A 19,050-nucleotide genomic window follows, 5' to 3' on the forward strand; every position below is an offset into this window, starting at 1 on the left:
CTGGCTCAAAATCCCTCTAGCCACCATGAAGGACTTGTATCTGTCATTCCCAAGACAAATGCTGATGCTGTATTGGCTGCAAAAGTATGGCCCTACACCATACTAACAAATGATTGTGGTCTAAAATCTGGTGTTTCAGTTTCACTGTCCAACCCCTGTATGTGTAACTGTTAGATTTTCCCAAAATATATTTTAGATTACTGAATAATAAACATTTACCTGAGCACACGACTCCTACATCCTCCTTGTGTTGACAGTCATGTTTTCCCCAGCCTGGAGAAGAGCAGTTCCACAGGGACGTCTCATTCCCCTCACACTCCACCTCATCCAGCCATATGGGTCCAGAACCAGGACCAAACCAGGCTGGTACCTGCTGGTTACTGAGGGCCACTCCACACTGCAGCTGTCTGCACACCACATGGGCATCTTTAATATCCCAGGAGTCATCACACACTGTCCCCCATGAGCCGCTGTGAAAAACCTCCAGCCTCCCTGCACAGTCTCCCCCAGAAGCCACCAGCCTGATGGACCCGCGACCTGATATTCAGAGATAGAAAACACATTATTGATCACTAACAAATGAAGAATCTGCCCAGATGTTGCTCTTCTCACCAAGGCAGGTGATTGACAGCTGTTGTGTGGAGCTGCAGTTGAGAGTTTGTGGAAAGCTGCAGTTCCCCAGATGAGCTTCACTCCCAGAGCACTGGAAGCCCGTCACACACTCATGACTGTGTTCAGAACTGGATGAAGAGGAGCCGGAGAAGTTCAGCACAGATCCACAGCCCAGCTGTCTGCAGACCACAGAGGATTCAGTGAGACTCCAGGAGTCCAGCAGAACTCTCCTCCAGACCTGATGGATGGAAACTTCCACCTCCCCCTCACACTGTCTCTCTCCAGACAACCGCACCAGACCATCATGAACAGCCAGAAAGGAACCTGGAGAGAAGATCTTATATTTTACTAAAATAAGAATTGTGTTAGAACACAGTGAAATAGATTTGATGTATTAAAGAGAGTTTTTCAGTAGCACAAATCTCTGTGAAAAAAATTTGAAAAAAAATGTCTCTGTGAGTTTACCAGAGCAGATGATTCCAACATCTCGTCTATGAGAACGTTCAGCTCGACTCCATGAAGAGATGGAACATTCTGAGAGTTTTGTTTCATTCCCGTCACAATCAAACACATCAGCCCGGATTTCACCATTTCCCTCTCCAAACCAGTCTGATCCCACAACAGACACAGCAATCCCACAATTCAGCTGTCTACAGAGGACACTGGCAGCTCTCATATCCCAGCATGCATCACACACTGTGCCCCACTCATTGAGGAACTGAAGCTCCACTCTTCCAGAACAAGAGTCTGAGCCGTTAAAAAGTTTGGCCTCTGTGTAACCTGTATAAATAACATATATATGTATAATGCAGCTGACAGAGAAGATATACTGTTACAAATACAAACAAAGAGATACTGAATATTTATAATTTACCAGAACAGATCAGTCCCACATTATTGTCACTGGTACAGCGTTGTTTGTGTGATAAAGAGCAAAATGAAATCTGAGACTCATTTCCTCTGCACTGAATCTCTTGTGTCCACATCTGAGTGTCTCCTTTGCCAAAAGCAGCTTCTCCCAGCACCTGTACAGGAGCTCCACAGTCCAGCTCTCTACACACAACCTCTGCATCCTGCTGGTCAAAGGCAGCAGCACACACTGACACCCACGACTGATCATCAAGTATCTCTAACCTCCCAGAGCAAAGATGAGATCCATTAACAAGTCTGGAAGCTTTATGACCTGTTCATATTACAGGAATGAAAGTGCACAGTAGACAAAAGCAAATGCTTGATAGTTAAATACAATAACAATACAAACATTTACAATTTTCCAAATTAAATATTCTTTGTCACAACAAAGTAATCAGTTATCAGCAATCAGTTAAATTACTCACCCGAACAGATGACACTGGCATCAAAATTGTGAATACACGCTTGGATGCTCCATCCTACTGCCCCACAGTTCTTCAGTGTTGACTCTGATCCAGTACATAACACAATACTCATCCAGATTGGTCCTGATCCTGGTCCAAAATGAGCACCACGCAGAGCATCTACAGGTTCTCCACAGTCCAGTTCTCTACACACCACTGCAGCATCAGCCATATCCCAGCTAGCATCACACACTGTTCCCCACTGACCTCTATGAAGAACCTCCACTCTACCAGCACAGCGACTGGGACCACCAACCAACCTCACATTCTTTTTATCTAAGTGACAAAAAAAATACAGATAGAGACTATGGGTGCATCTCCATAAGCACACTAGTTCCAGTATCAGTATATTATGTACACAAATTCGGGCACTGGTAAAGTACAATGGCTCACTACACATTCGGACACTGATTACTCAATTTCTGGTGACATGATGTGCTTGTGTCGTCACCACTGGTATTTATTATTGTGTTGGTTTGTGCGATTTGTTTTGCACTTCAGAATTTCCATTAAGGGAACATACTGAGCATTTTTGAAGTGCATTGTGGGATTTTTAAGGGAGCGCATATTCCAGTGCACTCAACGGATTTTGTGATTGAGACAGCCTTTAAAATGGCAAGCTCCCAGGTCAGTGTTCTGACTACTGAACTAGGGAGCTGACTGAGATACACCTTATGAGTAAAAGGTACTATGGTTACTATCATATTCTTTTAACTCACCAGTACATAACAGCTCCTGGTAATTATCATGTGAACAGCTCTCTTTGTGTAAGGATGTTGGACAGAGTTGAATCTGAGACTCATTTCCTCTGCACTGAATCTCTTGTGTCCACATCTGAGCATCTCCTTTGCCAAAAGCAGCTTCTCCCAGCACCTTTACAGGAGCTCCACAGTCCAGCTCTCTACACACAACCTCTGCATCCTGCTGGTCAAAGGCAGCAGCACACACTGACACCCACGACTGATCATCAAGTATCTCTAACCTCCCAGAGCAACTGGAGTTTCCATTAAGCCTGACACCTGGAGTAGCAAGATAAAATGTGTAATGATTGTCATTATTGGTCTACCACAAAGCAGCACTTATTAATGTGAAAGTAAAATAATCAAATTCTCATTTCATCCAAACTCAATTGACTTTCTTTCATGGAACATAAAAGGGGAGTTTTACAGAATCTCCCGGGACTCTGTTCAATATAATGAAAGTAAAATAAGAAAAAATAATAAATACATTTTGTGCTCCACAAAACAAAGTCATATCTGAGAAGACACAAAGTAAATGATGCCTGAATTTTCATTTTTTTGGTGAACTATCCCTTTAAAGTTGGTGGTTTATCAGTGATATAAAAATAGGTGAGAGTTTTTACCTGAGCAGATGACTCCTGCATCTTTTGAATGATCACAGTCATAAAAACCCCAATTTACTGTTCCACAGTTCTTCAGTGTTGACTCTGATCCAGTACATAACATGCGATTTGTCCAGATTGGTCCTGATCCTGGTCCAAAATGAGCACCACCCAGAGTATCTACAGGTTCTCCACAGTCCAGCTCTCTACACACCACTCCAGCATCAGCCAAATCCCAACCAAAATCACACACTGTTCCCCACTGACCTCTATGAAGAACCTCCACTCTACCAGAACAGCGACTGTGACCACCAACCAACCTCGCTCTAATATTGTCTATACAATGAATAAAGAGAGAGTAAAGACATTTGGACAAAGGGAAAAAATTAGGAAAAATCATACAAAGAGAATAAAATGAACTAATATTCAGTGTACATTTGGGAACATAACATTTGATTTCAGTTTATTAAAAAATGCTCAAACCTGCACACACTAAGCCAACATAATTTTCATATGAACAGGTGTTTTTGTGTAATGTTGGACAGAGATGAATCTGAGACTCATTTCCTCTGCACTGAATCTCTTGTGTCCACATCTGAGCGTCTCCTTTGCCAAAATTTGCTTCTCCCAGCACCTGTACAGGAGCTCCACAGTCCAGCTCTCTACACACAACCTCTGCATCCTGCTGGTCAAAGGCAGCGGCACACACAGACATCCACGTCTGATCATCAAGTATCTCTAACCTCCCAGAGCAGCGAGAACCTCCAACCAGCCTGACTTCTGAAAGATCAACACAGGAAAGAACACAATTTAAAGTAATAGAATTTTATGAGTCAGCCATATAATCAATACATAAATCATATAATGAGAAAGCATATTTTCCTTTGAAATAAAAGATATTTACTATGAAAACATATTATACATGTCAGCAACACTTTTTGAATGAATCCATTCAGTGTATCACATTAGAATGTAGAGTTAGAAACAAGATTCTAAAGTTTATTTTTAACAAGGTCCCTGATTATCAGTCTGAATTTAAGTTTGTGTGGTCAAAAAGGTAGAAAAAGGTAATGGAAAATTAAATTATGACTGCTTTTGGTGCAATTGTTTTGTACATTAAGACATGATTTTTAGCTTTAGCTTACCTGAACAAATGACTTGAGCGCTCTTATCAAGACACGCATTAGGATCAGTTGATTGTATGAATCCACATTTCTTAAGTATAGACTCTGAACCAGTACACATCGCATTTCTCATCCAAGTCGGTTTTGATCCCAGTCCAAACTGAGCATCTACAGGTTCTCCACAGTCCAGCTCTCTACACACCACTGCAGCATCAATCAAATCCCAACCATCACCACACACTGTTCCCCACTGACCTCTATGAAGAACCTCCACTGTACCAGCACAGCGACTGTGACCACCAACCAACCTCACATTTATTATGTCTGTGAATATAAGAGAAGGTTAGTGTAAATTTTCCATTTTTATAATAAAATGAAATGAAATGAAATGTGCTTTGTTGTACTTTGAACTCTTACCAGTACACAGCAAACCAATGTTGTGTTCATGTGAACAGTTGTTTTCATGTGATGATGATGTTGGACAGAGGTGAATCTGAGACTCGTTTCCTCTGCACTGAATCTCTTGTGTCCACATCTGAGCGTCTCCTTTGCCAAAAGCAGCTTCTCCCAGCACCTGTACAGGAGCTCCACAGTCCAGCTCTCTACACACAACCTCTGCATCCTGCTGGTCAAAGGCAGCGGCACACACTGAAACCCATGACTGATCATCAAGTATCTCTAACCTCCCAGAGCAGCGAGAACCTCCAACCAGCCTGACTTCTGAATAAGAAAACACAGATCAACAAAAGCATGGCTTATTTATGGGGATTACAGATAATAATTTGTACATAGAAGCCATTTTACTTTTAGTCTTTTAATGAATTAATAATAAACACAAAAGAAAACCACAACAAATATATATATATATATATATATATATATATATATATATATATATATATATATATATATATATATATATATATATATATATATATATATATATATATATATATATATATATATATATATATGAAATGTATTTATTATTGAAGTCAACATTTTAAAATCAACTTCTTTAAAAATTAGAAGCCAATTTGGAAGTGCATAAAATCTTGCAAAGAAATTAATTTGAATATGTAAAATACTTTACCTGAGCAGATTACTCCAGCATCTTTACTATGATCACAATTGATATTACCCCATCCACCTGACCCACAGTTCTTCAGTGCAGACTCTGATCCAGTACACATGACAGTACTCATCCAGATTGTTCCTGATCCTTGTCCAAACTGAGCATCACCCAGAGCATCTACAGGTTCTCCACAGTCCAGCTCTCTACACACCACTGCAGCATCAGCTAAATCCCAGTCATCGCCACACACTGTTCCCCACTGACCTCTGTTAAGAACCTCCACTGTACCAGCACAGCGACTGTGACCACCAACCAACCTCACCTTTGCATGGTCTAAATATTAAGCAGTAACAATAAGAGAGATGAAGGTTAATTCTTAAAGAGATGAGAGTTTAATTCATAGCATTACAAAGTGGGACAACGGGCAAAATGGGACACATACGTCTGAACGTTTAAAAAGAATATTCAGAGATCACAACAAAATTGAGCTCAATTGAGCTCAAACACCTTTCTATCAGAACGTCTCGGTTACGTATGGTAACCCTCGTTCCCTGAAGGAGGGAACGGAGACGTACGTCGAATTGGGATCACTTCTGGGAGCCCCTATCAGCTTCGAGCTATCTAGAACCGGCCAATGAACAATTGGCGTGCGAGATTTGCATCTCGGGCTCCGCCCCACACTGCGGGTATAAACAGGAAGCGAGAGCGAATGCATGCTGTTTTTCACTGAGGAGCCAAACGTAGTGGCTCAACCTGCAGTGATGGTACAGCAACTGTGGCGACGGGACGTACGTCTCCGTTCCCTCCTTCAGGGAACGAGGGTTACCATACGTAACCGAGACGTTCCCATTCAGTCGGTCACGTTTGACGTACGTCGGACGTACAGACGAATTGGGATCCCTATGGAAAACGCTATAGTTACTATCACTTCCAGCGCCCAGCGATGAGCCCCTCAGACCCCGATCTGATGCGGGCGGGAAAGTTCACGCAGGGAGAGTCAAAGCTGCTGTTCCGCAAGACCCACTCAGCTGACTGTATTGGATAACGCTGGGAAAGCGTGCCTGTGAAGGCAGCTGCGGAAGCCACATCATGCCCAGAGGGAGTTAACATGTGGAGAATACACGTATGGGCTGGCCGTGGGCAGCACAACATACGGAAGTCCCGGGGTGGCCCCGGCCAATTAGGAGGGGGCCAACACGGACCTGGGACGGCAGAGGAAACTCTGCCGAGGGAAAGACACAGGCTCGCCGTAGGGAGCCGTACCGTGGAAGAATACACATATGGGACCGCCGTGGGGGTCACTACATATGGAACCCAGCCTAACACAAGTTCCACCAATGCATACGAGTGTTAGACCTGGCGTCGAATGCTCCGCCACGTCCGACTGCCGCGGGTTGCGGAGGACTCAACAGGGTTCGCCGTTCCGGGGAACTCGACTGGAGCAAATAAGCGCACGCATCCGTCTACCATAGGGGAGGGAATGGCGCAGCAAGCCGACACTAGAACGGGCACTTTTGTGTTACTGACTATGGGAAGTGAGCACACAGGAAGAAACCGGCTCTACACGGAGGCTATAGAATCTAGCGAACGTGTTAGGTGTCGCCCAGCCCGCAGCTCTACAAATATCTGTCAGCGAGGCGCCACGAGCCAGCGCCCAGGAAGAGGCAACACCCCTAGTGGAGTGGGCTCTTAACCCGAGCGGGCAGGGCACGTCTTGGGACTGATAAGCCAAGACGATGGCATCCACTATCCAGTGGGCCATCCTCTGCTTGGAGACAGCCTTTCCCTTCGGCTGTCCTCCGTAACAGACGAAGAGCTGCTCTGAGGTCCTGAAGCTTTGCGTTCTGTCCACGTAAGTCCGGAGAGCACGGACGGGACAGAGAAAAGCTAGGGCTGGGTCTGCCTCCTCCGAAGGCAGCGCTTGCAGGCTCACCACTTGGTCCCGGAAGGGAGTAGTGGGAACCTTGGGCACATATCCAGGCCGGGGTCTCATGATCACATGAGAGTTACCGGGCCCTAATTCCAGGCACGATTCATTGACCGAAAATGCCTGCAGGTCCCCTACCCTCTTGATGGAGGCCAACGCAGTCAGGAGTATTGTCTTTAATGACAGAATTTTCAACTCAGCTGACTGCAGAGGCTCAAAGGGCAGTTAGCACCAGAGTTAAGTCCCAAGAGGGTATGGAGGGAGGACGAGGCGGATTTAATCTCCTCGCTCCCCTAAGGAACCTGACGATCAGATCGTGCTTACCTAGAGATTTTCCATCTACGAGCTCATGATTAGCGGCGATAGCGGCGACATAGACTTTGAGGGTGGAGGGAGACAGCCTTCGCTCCAACCCATCTTGTAGAAAGGTAAGCACAGATGCGATCGAACATCTTCGGGGGTCTTCTCGGCGAGAAGAGCACCAATCGACGAACAGGTTCCACTTCAACGCATAGAGGCGCCTCGTAGAGAGTCTGGTTGGGCCAATACGGAGCGACCAACAGGACCTGCTCCTCGTCCTCCCTGACTTTGCACAGTGCCTGCGCAAGAAGGCTCACTGGGGGAAACGCATACTTGCGTTCTTCCCGGGGGCCAGCTGTGGGCCAGGGCATCTGACCCGAGGGTCCCCTCGGTCAAGGAATAAAACCACTGACAGTGGGTCGTCTCTGGGGAGGCAAACAGGTCTACCTGTGCGGCCCCGAAACGACTCCAGATAAGCTGGACCGCCTGGGGATGGAGTCGCCATTCTCCCGGAAGCACCTGCTAACGTGACAGCTCGTCGGCCGCACGATTGAGCAGGCCCGGAATGTGAACGGCACGAAGCGACCTCAGATGCTTCTGACTCCATAAGAGGAGATGGCGGGCGAGTTGCGACATGCGACGGGAGCGTAGACCACCCTGTTTGTTGATGTACGCTACGGCCGCAGTGTTGTCCGTCCGGACCAGAACGTGCTTGCCTCTGAGCGACACTTTGAAGCGACTGAGTGCAAGACGAACTGCTAACAACTCGAGGCAATTGATATGCCATTGCAGTTGAGGCCCCGTCCACAGACCCGAAACTGCAAGCCCGTTGTACGTGGCACCCCAACCCGTGGATGAGGCATCCGTGGAGACAACGGAGTGCCTGGACACTTGTTCTAAGGGAACTCCCGTCCGGAGAAACAGAGGGTCCGACCACGGGCCAAAGGTTTGGCGGCACCTCGGAGTCACTTGGACGCGGAGGGAACCGCTGTGCCACGCCCATCTCGGGACTCGATCGTGTAGCCAGCGTTGAAGCGGTCTCATATGAAGCAATCCGAGCGGCGTTACTGCGGCTGCGGATGCCATATGCCCCAGGAGCCTCTGAAAATGTTTCAGTGGTACCGCTGTCCTGCCTTTGAACGAATTCAAGCAGTTCAACACTGACTGGACGCGCTCCTCGGTGAGGCGCGCTGTCATGGCGACCGAGTCTATCTCCATACCGAGAAAAGAGATCCTCTGTGTGGGACAGAGTTTGCTCTTCTCCCAGTTGACCCGAAGTCCCAACTGGCTGAGGTGACTGAGCACCTTGTCCCTGTGTTCGCACAACTGCTCTCGCGACTGGGCAAGGATCAGCCAGTCGTCGAGGTAGTTGAGGATACGAACACCATGCTCTCTCATGGGAGCAATGGCCGCCTCCGCAACCTTCGTAAAGACACGGGGCGACAGGGACAGGCCGAAGGGTAAGACGCGGTACTGATATGCCCGTCCCTCGAACGCGAAGCGCAGAAAGGGCCGGTGTCGAGGGAGAATCGAGACTTGAAAGTACGCGTCCTTCGTCGATCGCTGCAAACCAATCTCGGGGACGGATGCACTTGAAGATGCGCTTCTGCGTTAACATCGTGAACGGCAGCCTGTGAAGGGACCGGTTCAGGAATCGCAGGTCCAAGATCGGTCGTAACCCGCCGCCTTTCTTGGGTACAATGAAGTTCGGGCTGTAGAACCCGGACCTCATATCGGCTTGAGGGACCGGCTCTATCGCGTCCTTCGCCAGTAGGACAGCGATTTTTCCCCCTGAGCAGGGGGGCGTTCGCCTCCACTACAGTCGTGAAGTGAACGCCCCTGAACTTGGGGGGACGCCGGGCGAACTGAATCGCATAGCCGAGTCTGATGGTATGGAGGAGTCACCGAGACGGGCTGGGAAGCGCTAGAGCAAGGGGGATCATCGGCACCACAGACATACCCGCAGCGGGGCAGCGAGGCGGAACGCAGGGATCCGGCTCGGACGGCATGGGAGCGGCCCGAAGCGGGATCTGAGTGTGCTGTGCAACACTTACATGCATCCGCGGAGGGGACGTGCGAGTGTGGGGAGGCCGCTTGTGCCCTCAGAGCAGTTTCCTCCATCTCTGGGCGGCCCGTCTCAGGGTTGCTTGCGACGCCGCTTGCCACCTGGCTTGGCAGCGGCCTGAGTGGGCTGGACATCCTTCCCACGGCCGGCCCCACGCTGTCGGCTGGTGTTAGGCTGCTGCGGTGCCTTGGCGGGGGCGGAGGCGGCGGCGGGTGGACGTCCTCGGCGACGAGTAGTCGGAGGCGCGGCCGCTGGCGGCGGGGTGGAGGCAGCAGCGGGCCGCCGGGGCAGGATGTGCTTTATCGCCTCCGTCTGCTTCTGGGCGGCCGAGAACTGTTGGGCAAAGCTCTCGACCGCGTCGCCGAATAACCCAGCTGACGAGATGGGGGAGTCCAGGAACCGATATTTATCACCCTGGCCATCCAAAGAAGCAGGTCCACCCGGGTTAGGGGTAGACCTAGTTCGTGGGATGGGTAAGGGGACTCCCCCAGCCCGGAGGTAGGAGAGTCTCGATCTAAGCTCCGAGATAGTCATGTTCCCGCAGTGGGAACATGAACTATCCACAAACGCCGCCTCAGCGTGCTGTGTGCCCAAACACGTGAGACAGCGATTGTGACCGTCAGCCAGGGGACAGGGAACGACCGCATCCAAAAACGCACGGGTGGTAAGACATCTTGAAAAAGACGCCACATCACCCGTGAAGCTCTTTTGTGAGGAAAACGCTCTGTGCTGAAGCACTCAGGGGGAAACACGACAGCGCACGGGATTGTTAGTGCAGCCCGTGCCTGTACTCAGCAGGAAAACGACCTAACCAGACCAACAGCGTTGCTGTGATAACAGCAGTTTTCTATGCTCGCAGAGGCAGCTCGATGAGTCAACGCGGATCCCGCTGAAACGTGCCGTTCCTCCAGCACGCGTCCTCCTCTGGTTGTCCGGTCTTGAAAGTCTTGCTAATAGCAGCGAAAAATACTCAGTGATGAGTGAGTCCTTCATATGCCGTTTGGCTCCGAAGTGAATGACAGCGTGCATTCGCTCTCGCTTCCTGTTTATACCCGCAGTGCGGGGCGGAGCGCGAGATGTAAATCTCGCACGCCAATTGTTCATTGGCCGGTTCTAGATAGCTCGAAGCTGATAGGGGCTCCCAGAAGTGATCCCAATTCGTCGGTACGTCCGACGTACGTTGAACGTGACCGACTGAATGGGAACCAGCATTAAGTTCTTGAGCAATCTGAGCAACATTAGCTCGTCTGTTTGATTTGGTCCACACGAGCCAGCCTTCGTTCCCCACATGCATCAATGAGCCTTAGCCGCCCATGACCCTGTCGCCGGTTCACCACTGTTCCTTCCTTGGACCACTTTGGATAGATAATGACCACTGCAGACCGGGAACACCCCACAAGAGCTGCAGTTTTTATGATGCTCGTCTAGTCATCACAATTTGGCCCTTGTCAAACTCGCTCAAATCCTTACACTTGCCCATTTTCCCTGCTTCTAGCACATCAACTTTGAGGACAAAATGTTCCTGCCTAATATATCCCACCCACTAACAGGTGCTGTGATGAAGAGATAATCATCTTAATGTCATAATGCAATGCCTGCTTGGTGTATATTGAACATGGTGTATTATTTTAATATTTATTTTTTCCCTGAGCTGAGCTTTTGGTATTGTGTAAGAGGCTAACATGGTAACACTAAAAGGCCTTTAGTCTTGTTTGTCATGATCCCAATTTAATTTTCTTGTGATCTTGACATAACATAATACAGAATGGGTTGTTTCTGCTGCTGGATCGTGAATGAGTGATTTCATTAAATTTTTTTTGTAAAAATGCTCATGAGACTCACTCAAGCTAACATGTCTGTCGCTAATATTTCTAAATCAATGTTTATCAAATCAGAACTTAAATGTGTTATAAATTTTCCTGCCACACAGCTCGAGGGACCGAGATGCCTGCTATATAGACAGGGCCGCTGCATGCCAAATGGGTGTCCTAAGCAGAATTGCATTGTTGTGCCCCCCTCCCCCTCCAAATATTATGGAAGTAAAAAAAAACACCTACTTTGGGGGCAAAATAGAACTTTAATAAAATAAATTGTAATTACAGTAATTTACAATTATAGCTCTACAGCAAGAAAATACAAAATAAAATTATACATATTAATTAAAAACATTTTAAAAGAATAAATATTAGGGCTGCAACTAACTATTATTTTGATAATCGATTAGTTGGCGGATTATTTTTTATAAAAAGCCAATTTTTTTACATTTTATTTTATTGACAAAACACACTATTTCACATCCTGCCCTTCAAACAAACATGTCAGATGAGTGCTATAAAAACATACACAGTTGTGTACAATTTTTTTTTCAGGATTATTTAATGAATAGAAAGTTTATCTGAATCAGCATTTATGTGAAATATAAAGCTTTTGCAACATTATAAATGTCTTATAGCCTATCTTACTCATGCTTCTCACTTTTCATCATCAACATATGAAATTAAAACAATTATAATAATATATTAATTAATATTAATAATTAATAATATAATAGGCTAATACTTAAACATATAGCCTAACTATGAATCTAAATAGGCTACGTTTTGCATGTAGCCAACTCCACTCCAAACGCTTCAAAAATGTATTTTGTTTATTAAACGCAAAGTTTTTCATTTCAAATTTAATTTCTAAATTCAGTTCATATTTCTAACAAATTAAATTCTGAGCCAAAATATCAAAGTGGTAAAAAAAATGGAAAAATTATAAATATTAAAGAATTTGCGGGTGCTTTCGTAATTACAGTATATATATGCTATAAAACGCGCAATATGTCTGGAGACATGGAGTGGGGTCAGACGTGATTTTTATTGAGTGTTGTTTTGCAGAAATCATTTATTTAAAGTGAATTTCATTTTATATAAATTGTATTTTAATTTTGATCAAGGTTTCATAAACTAATTGCCTGTATATTTAATACATAAGAAGCAATGGATTGACGTGCTTAACGAACCCACTGGCCTGTTTCTGCGGCCTTTGAGTAAGGCTGAAAGCATCTTTCTTTTTAATACATTTCTTGAATGTCTTAATTACAGTAGGCCTACAGATAGTTATGATATTTGTGGCTGCACCGGGGGTTCGTCATTACTAGGTTAAAGCTACGCGCTAATCATGAGCGATCCATGGCACCTGTTACCCATGGCTGTTAAGAACTGTAGGCTATACATCACTAAATTACAACAATTTTGGGCTATTGGCACTGCCACTGATACAGGCAGCGGATGAGCCTATTTTTCTGCTTTTCAAACAAGTATGACAAGGCATGGGCTAAATAAATTCTCTAATGTGGATACAGGCATATATACACACATTACTATACCTACAACACATGCCCTTATTAGGAGAAAATATATGTCGTTTTAACGAGAAAAATATGTCGTTTTAACGACATAAGATCTCATTATTACGAGAAAATTATGTTGTTTTTACGACATAAGATCTCGTTATTACGAGAAAAGATGTCGTTTTAACGACATAAGATCTCGTTATTACGACATAATTGAGTGGGGGAAAAAAATGTATTTGGCAGCAATGCGTCACCATAATTTACAACCTGTAAAATGTACTTTTTTGCACTGAGGACGCACACGCATCTGTCCAAACGCATGACAGGGTATGTTAAACGCTAATGCATTCGCTGAAGCCTTGAAGTCAGTCACAAACAGTGGGCCGGGTGCGTATGCGGGAGTGGCGCGTCGTATATAGTTACTGCCTTGTGCATTCACCATAAAATGCATTTTTTTTTATTTTTTACATTATATTTATGTTTATGTTTATATTTATTATTATGTTAATATTAATATAGAATAAAAGGTTTATTTTATTTATTTATTAAAAAAAAAATGTTTTGAGCAACCGAGGTGGTGCTCCCCCTGGGAGTTGGTGCCCTATACGCAAACTGCATACTTATATAGGGAGCGGCGGCACTGGTTAAAGAGCAATGTATGTTTGACACAAATTAAATCGTCAGCAACTTAGAAACCAGAGAAAAGGCAAGCAATGTACATTTCTTTTTAATTTTGAGACAGCATTTTCAATGTTGAAATCACATGAAGACAAAAAAACAACAATAAATGGCTTCATGGGGTTTCCGTAAATAACACATAGGCTATTAACATTATTTTGATGATATATTATAATGAACAGAAAGAAAACCATTGTACAATGTACAATGTAAAACTTATTTATAGCTCTTTATAAATTGGAGAGAAAGAGTGAAAGAGAGAGAGAAAGCAAACGACAAGAGAAAAAGAATTCATACACAGGAGCACATTTAAAATATTCTGACAATGTGATTACACAGGCATCTAAAAAAAACACATTACAATTACAAAACATATTATAGTTTCATTCTAAGTGATTAAATAAAATTGCCTGACCCCTTCATTTCTAAAAACAACTTAATCTCTATCATTCCTTGTGTACTTACCAGCTGTGATGAGTATTATAACTGAAGACAGTAAAATGAGTGTCAGGCATCTCTCCATCTCCCTCTGCTTGATTAACTCAACATCCAGTACAAGCTTCTCCGCACTGATGATACAGAAGTACAGGCATCCTCTCAGCCCCCCTAATGAGAGAGAAAGAGGTCTAACACCCGCCAATCACACTCACTGTTACCTTATTAGACAGAACAGAGGAAATCATCAAACAACTTCAGTGACAAATCAGACGAGGCATTTATGATTTTCTCCATATATATCAAAACTGTCAGTGCTGATGAACCCCTCCTCCCCACCCATCAAGACGCCTCACTAAGGGGATGTGTAAACACACACACACACGCACACACACACACGCACGCACACACACACACACACACACACACACACACACACACACACACACACACACACACACACACATACGGGTTTATGTGTATTACAAGGACACTTCAGCCCAAACCAGTTTTTTGCTGTATTAGGGGGACACCCCTTTGCACTTGCTCTACAGAGTTGTGGTGCATATCAAAAAATTTTGTTTTAGCCACACAACACAGATTTCACTTCAGAATTAGTTTACACTCAACACAAGTGATAATGTAACAACCTGACAAAATACACAATTATGAGGACATATTATAATTACATGCAAGCCCCGCCTATGACACAAACCATTATTATAAGGACAGTAGCTATAACACACACACACACGTTATTATCGTGTATTAAAGGGACACAAATGTATTAATAGGACATATCTAAACATACACAAAATCAATGCATTGAGTATTGAAATGACATCGCTGACCTGAGGACAAATGGCTTATCACGTCAATATATTTGTGAACCCTCATGAGACTACTGTCAGTCAAACCTTATAGTCACAAAGTTCTGGTCTGTTAATAATGCCCTGAATATCTAAATCCTTTAAAAGGTAGTAAACAGTTTTCTGACTTCTAAACTTTAAAAGCCTCCACAGCCCCGTTCTGAATTCAGACACACTTGATCAGTTTAAGTCTACAGACTCATCTCTTTAACCATGCATACACATAATTCAATGCAAAAACAATATAATGCCACAATAATTAGCTCAATCAGAATCAAGAGTAATTCTTTTTCTGTTCATCTTTTTACACTAAGTGTGAATGTGTGAGCTTTGTCTTATCCTTGGACAACCAAGCCATATATTTTTATATGCACCCCCTAGAACACCATTAATTGAAAACTTAAAAACGCAAACACAAGCGTGAAAACATTGTGTATTATAAGGACAAAGGTGATCTAGGAGGACAAACGGTTTAACACAAACACACAAACGTGAAAACATTGTGTATTATAAGGACAAAAGTGATCTATGAGGACAAACGGTTTAACACACACACACACAAACGTGAAAACATTGTGTATTATAAGGACAAAGGTGATCTATGAGGACAAACGGTTTAACACACACACACAAACGTGAAAACATTGTGTATTATAAGGACAAAAGTGATCTATGAGGACAAACGGTTTAACACACACACACACAAATGTGAAAACATTGTGTATTATAAGGACAAAGGTGATCTATGAGGACAAACGGTTTAACACACACACACAAATGTGAAAACATTGTGTATTATAAGGACAAAAGTGATCTATGAGGACAAACGGTTTAACACACACACACAAATGTGAAAACATTGTGTATTATAAGGACAAAAGTGATCTATGAGGACAAACGGTTTAACACACACACACAAATGTGAAAACATTGTGTATTATAAGGACAAAAGTGATCTATGAGGACAAACGGTTTAACACACACACACAAATGTGAAAACATTGTGTATTATAAGGACAAAAGTGATCTATGAGGACAAATGGTTTAACACAAACACGAAAAGTTTAACGCTAACCACTAGGCCATTTTTATATATATATATATATATGTGTGTGTGTGTGTATAGGAACATAAAACAGTACACCAAGTACGGGAACAAGAAGCAAAGTTTAATGTGTGCTTTTTCAAATACAAAAATAAAAAATAACTAAAATGCGAATTGAGGTAAAGCACTTTATCATTTCCCTTTGATAAACTTAAAGGATTAGTTCACTTTTAAATAAACTTTTGCTGATAATTTCCTCACCCCCATGTCATCCAAGATGTCCATGTCTTTCTTTTTGCGGTCGAAAAGAAATTAATGTTTTTGATGAAAGCATTTCTCCATATAATGGACTTCGATGGGCATCATTCTGTTCAAGGTCCAAATGACAGTTTCAGTGCAGCTTCAAAAGGGCTTTAAAGGTCCCGTTCTTCGTGTTTTTTGAAGCTTTGATTGTGTTTACAGTGTGCAATATAACATGTGTTCATGTTTCGCGTGTAAAAAAAAAACAGTATTTTTAACACAATTTACTCATCTGTACACCGCTGTTTTCACTGTCCTAAAAACGGCTGATGAGTTCCTTTATTCTATGAAGTCCCTCCTTCAGAAACACGTAACGAGTTCTGATTGTGCCAGCGGTTCCTGTGTTGTGATTGGACAGCAGCTTAGCGCACGTGGAAAGGTCACGCCTCTTAATGAGAGATGTATGCGCTTAATGATCTCTACAGCGTCCCTGGGAAAGCCAAACAACGGTGATTTGACTCCGGGATGAAAATAACAGCGTCTCGACGACATGGCGACAAACACACTCAAACGCAACACTTCCTCTTCTCCACGCAACACTTCCTCTTCTCCACGTGGGACAGCAACAAGACCGCGCCCCCTTTTTTCGCGTATTCTTGTGGGCGGAGGTTAGTCTGTTCTACTGCTCTACTGACGTAATTAAAGCAGGCTGTACCAGGATGTAGTCCAAGCCAGCCGTTCGCTGTAGGCTTTGAAAGGGAACTTCTGTTAAATAAAATATCTCGCTTGGCATTGAACTTTGAGCTTTATAATTTTACAGGTATTATTTATGCTCTAACAGCAACATTACACACTAACTAAAGTTTGAACAATGGGATCACGAAGAACGGGACCTTTAAATAATACCAAACGACACCAGACGATTTACACTGAAACTCATTTGGACCTTGAACAGAATGATGCCCATCGAAGTCCATTATATGGAGAAATGCTTTCATCAAAAACATTAAAGGTCCCGTTTTCGTGTTTTTTTTTAAGCTTTGATTGTGTTTACAGTGTGCAATATAACATGTGTTCATGTTTCGCGTGTAAAAAAACACAGTATTTTTCACACAATTTACTCATCTGTACACCGCTGTTCTCACTGTCCTAAAAACGGCTGATGAGTTCCTTGTTCTATGAAGTCCCTCCTTCAGAAATACGTAACGAGTTCTGATTGTGCCAGCGGTTCCTGTATTGTGATTCGACCGCAGCTTAGCGCACGTTGCCCGGTTCCTGTGTTGTGATTGGACAGCAGCTTAGCGCACGTTGCCCGGTTCCCGTGTTGTGATTGGACAGCAGCTTAGCGCACGTTGCCCGGTTCCCGTGTTGTGATTGGACAGCAGCTTAGCGCACGTTGCACGGAAAGGTCACGCCTCTTACCGTAACGGGGAGATGTATGCGTTCAATAATCTCTACAGCGTCCCTGGGAAAGCCAAACAAAGGTGATTTGACTCCGGGATGAAAATAACAGCGTCTCGACGACATGGCGACAAACACACTCAAACGCAACACTTCCTCTTCTCCACGCAACACTTCCTCTTCTCCACGTGGGAGAGCAACAAGACCACGCCCCCTTTTTGGCGTATTCTTGTGGGCGGAGGTTAGTCTCAGGGTTCCCGCGGGGTCTTAAAAAGTCTTAAAATGTCTAAAATTTTATTTTTTAAATTTAAGGCCTTAAAACGTCTTAAAAACGGCCAGATTTTCACCCGAGGTCTTAAATTTAATTTAGTTAGGTCTTAAAAAAAGTGTTATCCTCGTTCATTTCCAGAAATGCTGGCCGCAGAAAGTTATTAACGTTACACTGTAGCAAAAAAGTATCGAATCGCGAAAGCGGATCTCAAAACAGAGCTCTAGAGTCTTTGCTGCGCCGCCCTCAGCACATTTGTTCGGTGTGTTGTAGTTCTTTCTGGGGGTGTTGGTACACGTACTCGGTGATAAAACTACAAATCTCGTGATAAATGCAATTACCTGCCCGCAAAATACGTCTACATTTAATAACATTGTATTTTTCTGGACAGAATGAGGCAGACATGCATTGTTTTATATTATTCTAAACAGTGATAAAGTCTGCACTCAATCAGCACTGCATACCTTATTATTATGACAATAGTGAAGGCTTGAAGAACTCAAATACACCATAGCTTGATGCAGTCGTGTTTATTGTCTTCGTTTCATCAGTCAAAGCGTTTCTATCTTCAGTTTATCCTACATCGCTAGCTTCACATTAGGGCTAACGATTACTTCTCTAAGGCAAATGTGGAGTTTCTGCTCGAGGGCGCCCTCTGGCTTCCAGTATGAATGAAAGTTTGGGTAACAAATATGAAAAATAATACTTCTCTCTAAATAAATTTATAAGACAATCCATATGTTTTTCTCCAATGTACAGTTTTTCCCCCCACAGTGGATGCATAAGAGGCTCATATTTAATATTAAATACATAGACTTTAAGAAATTTATATCACAGATAAAAAGCACAGAATTTCTTTATTTTATTTTTTACAATAAATCTTTAGACCTTGATTTTCTAATGATTTTTAGTCATAGGCTGTCTGCATATTAACAGGTAACCCAGCAGGTTTT

The 19,050-nt window shown here is 43.8% G+C and overlaps 1 protein-coding gene across 1 annotated transcript in view; it reads right to left on the reverse strand.

Moving 5' to 3' along the window:
• LOC307126084 (scavenger receptor cysteine-rich type 1 protein M130-like) overlaps nt 1-19,050 on the reverse strand; it is a gene marked incomplete at its 5' end in the record, with an annotated part of 51,133 nt that overhangs the window by 19,064 nt on the left and 13,019 nt on the right. The window contains 11 exons of the mRNA XM_079816459.1: nt 220-537; nt 613-936; nt 1,078-1,392; nt 1,487-1,795; nt 1,950-2,264; nt 2,708-3,007; nt 3,352-3,666; nt 3,814-4,110; nt 4,476-4,778; nt 4,872-5,174; nt 5,548-5,862. Of these exons, the coding sequence (XP_079672585.1) occupies nt 220-537; nt 613-936; nt 1,078-1,392; nt 1,487-1,795; nt 1,950-2,264; nt 2,708-3,007; nt 3,352-3,666; nt 3,814-4,110; nt 4,476-4,778; nt 4,872-5,174; nt 5,548-5,862 (3,414 nt within the window). The remainder of the gene's footprint in view (nt 1-219; nt 538-612; nt 937-1,077; nt 1,393-1,486; nt 1,796-1,949; nt 2,265-2,707; nt 3,008-3,351; nt 3,667-3,813; nt 4,111-4,475; nt 4,779-4,871; nt 5,175-5,547; nt 5,863-19,050) is intronic.

The sequence above is a fragment of the Gobio gobio genome (assembly GCF_949357685.1).
Source record: "Gobio gobio genome assembly, chromosome: 5".
NCBI classification, from domain to species: Eukaryota; Metazoa; Chordata; class Actinopteri; order Cypriniformes; family Gobionidae; genus Gobio; species Gobio gobio.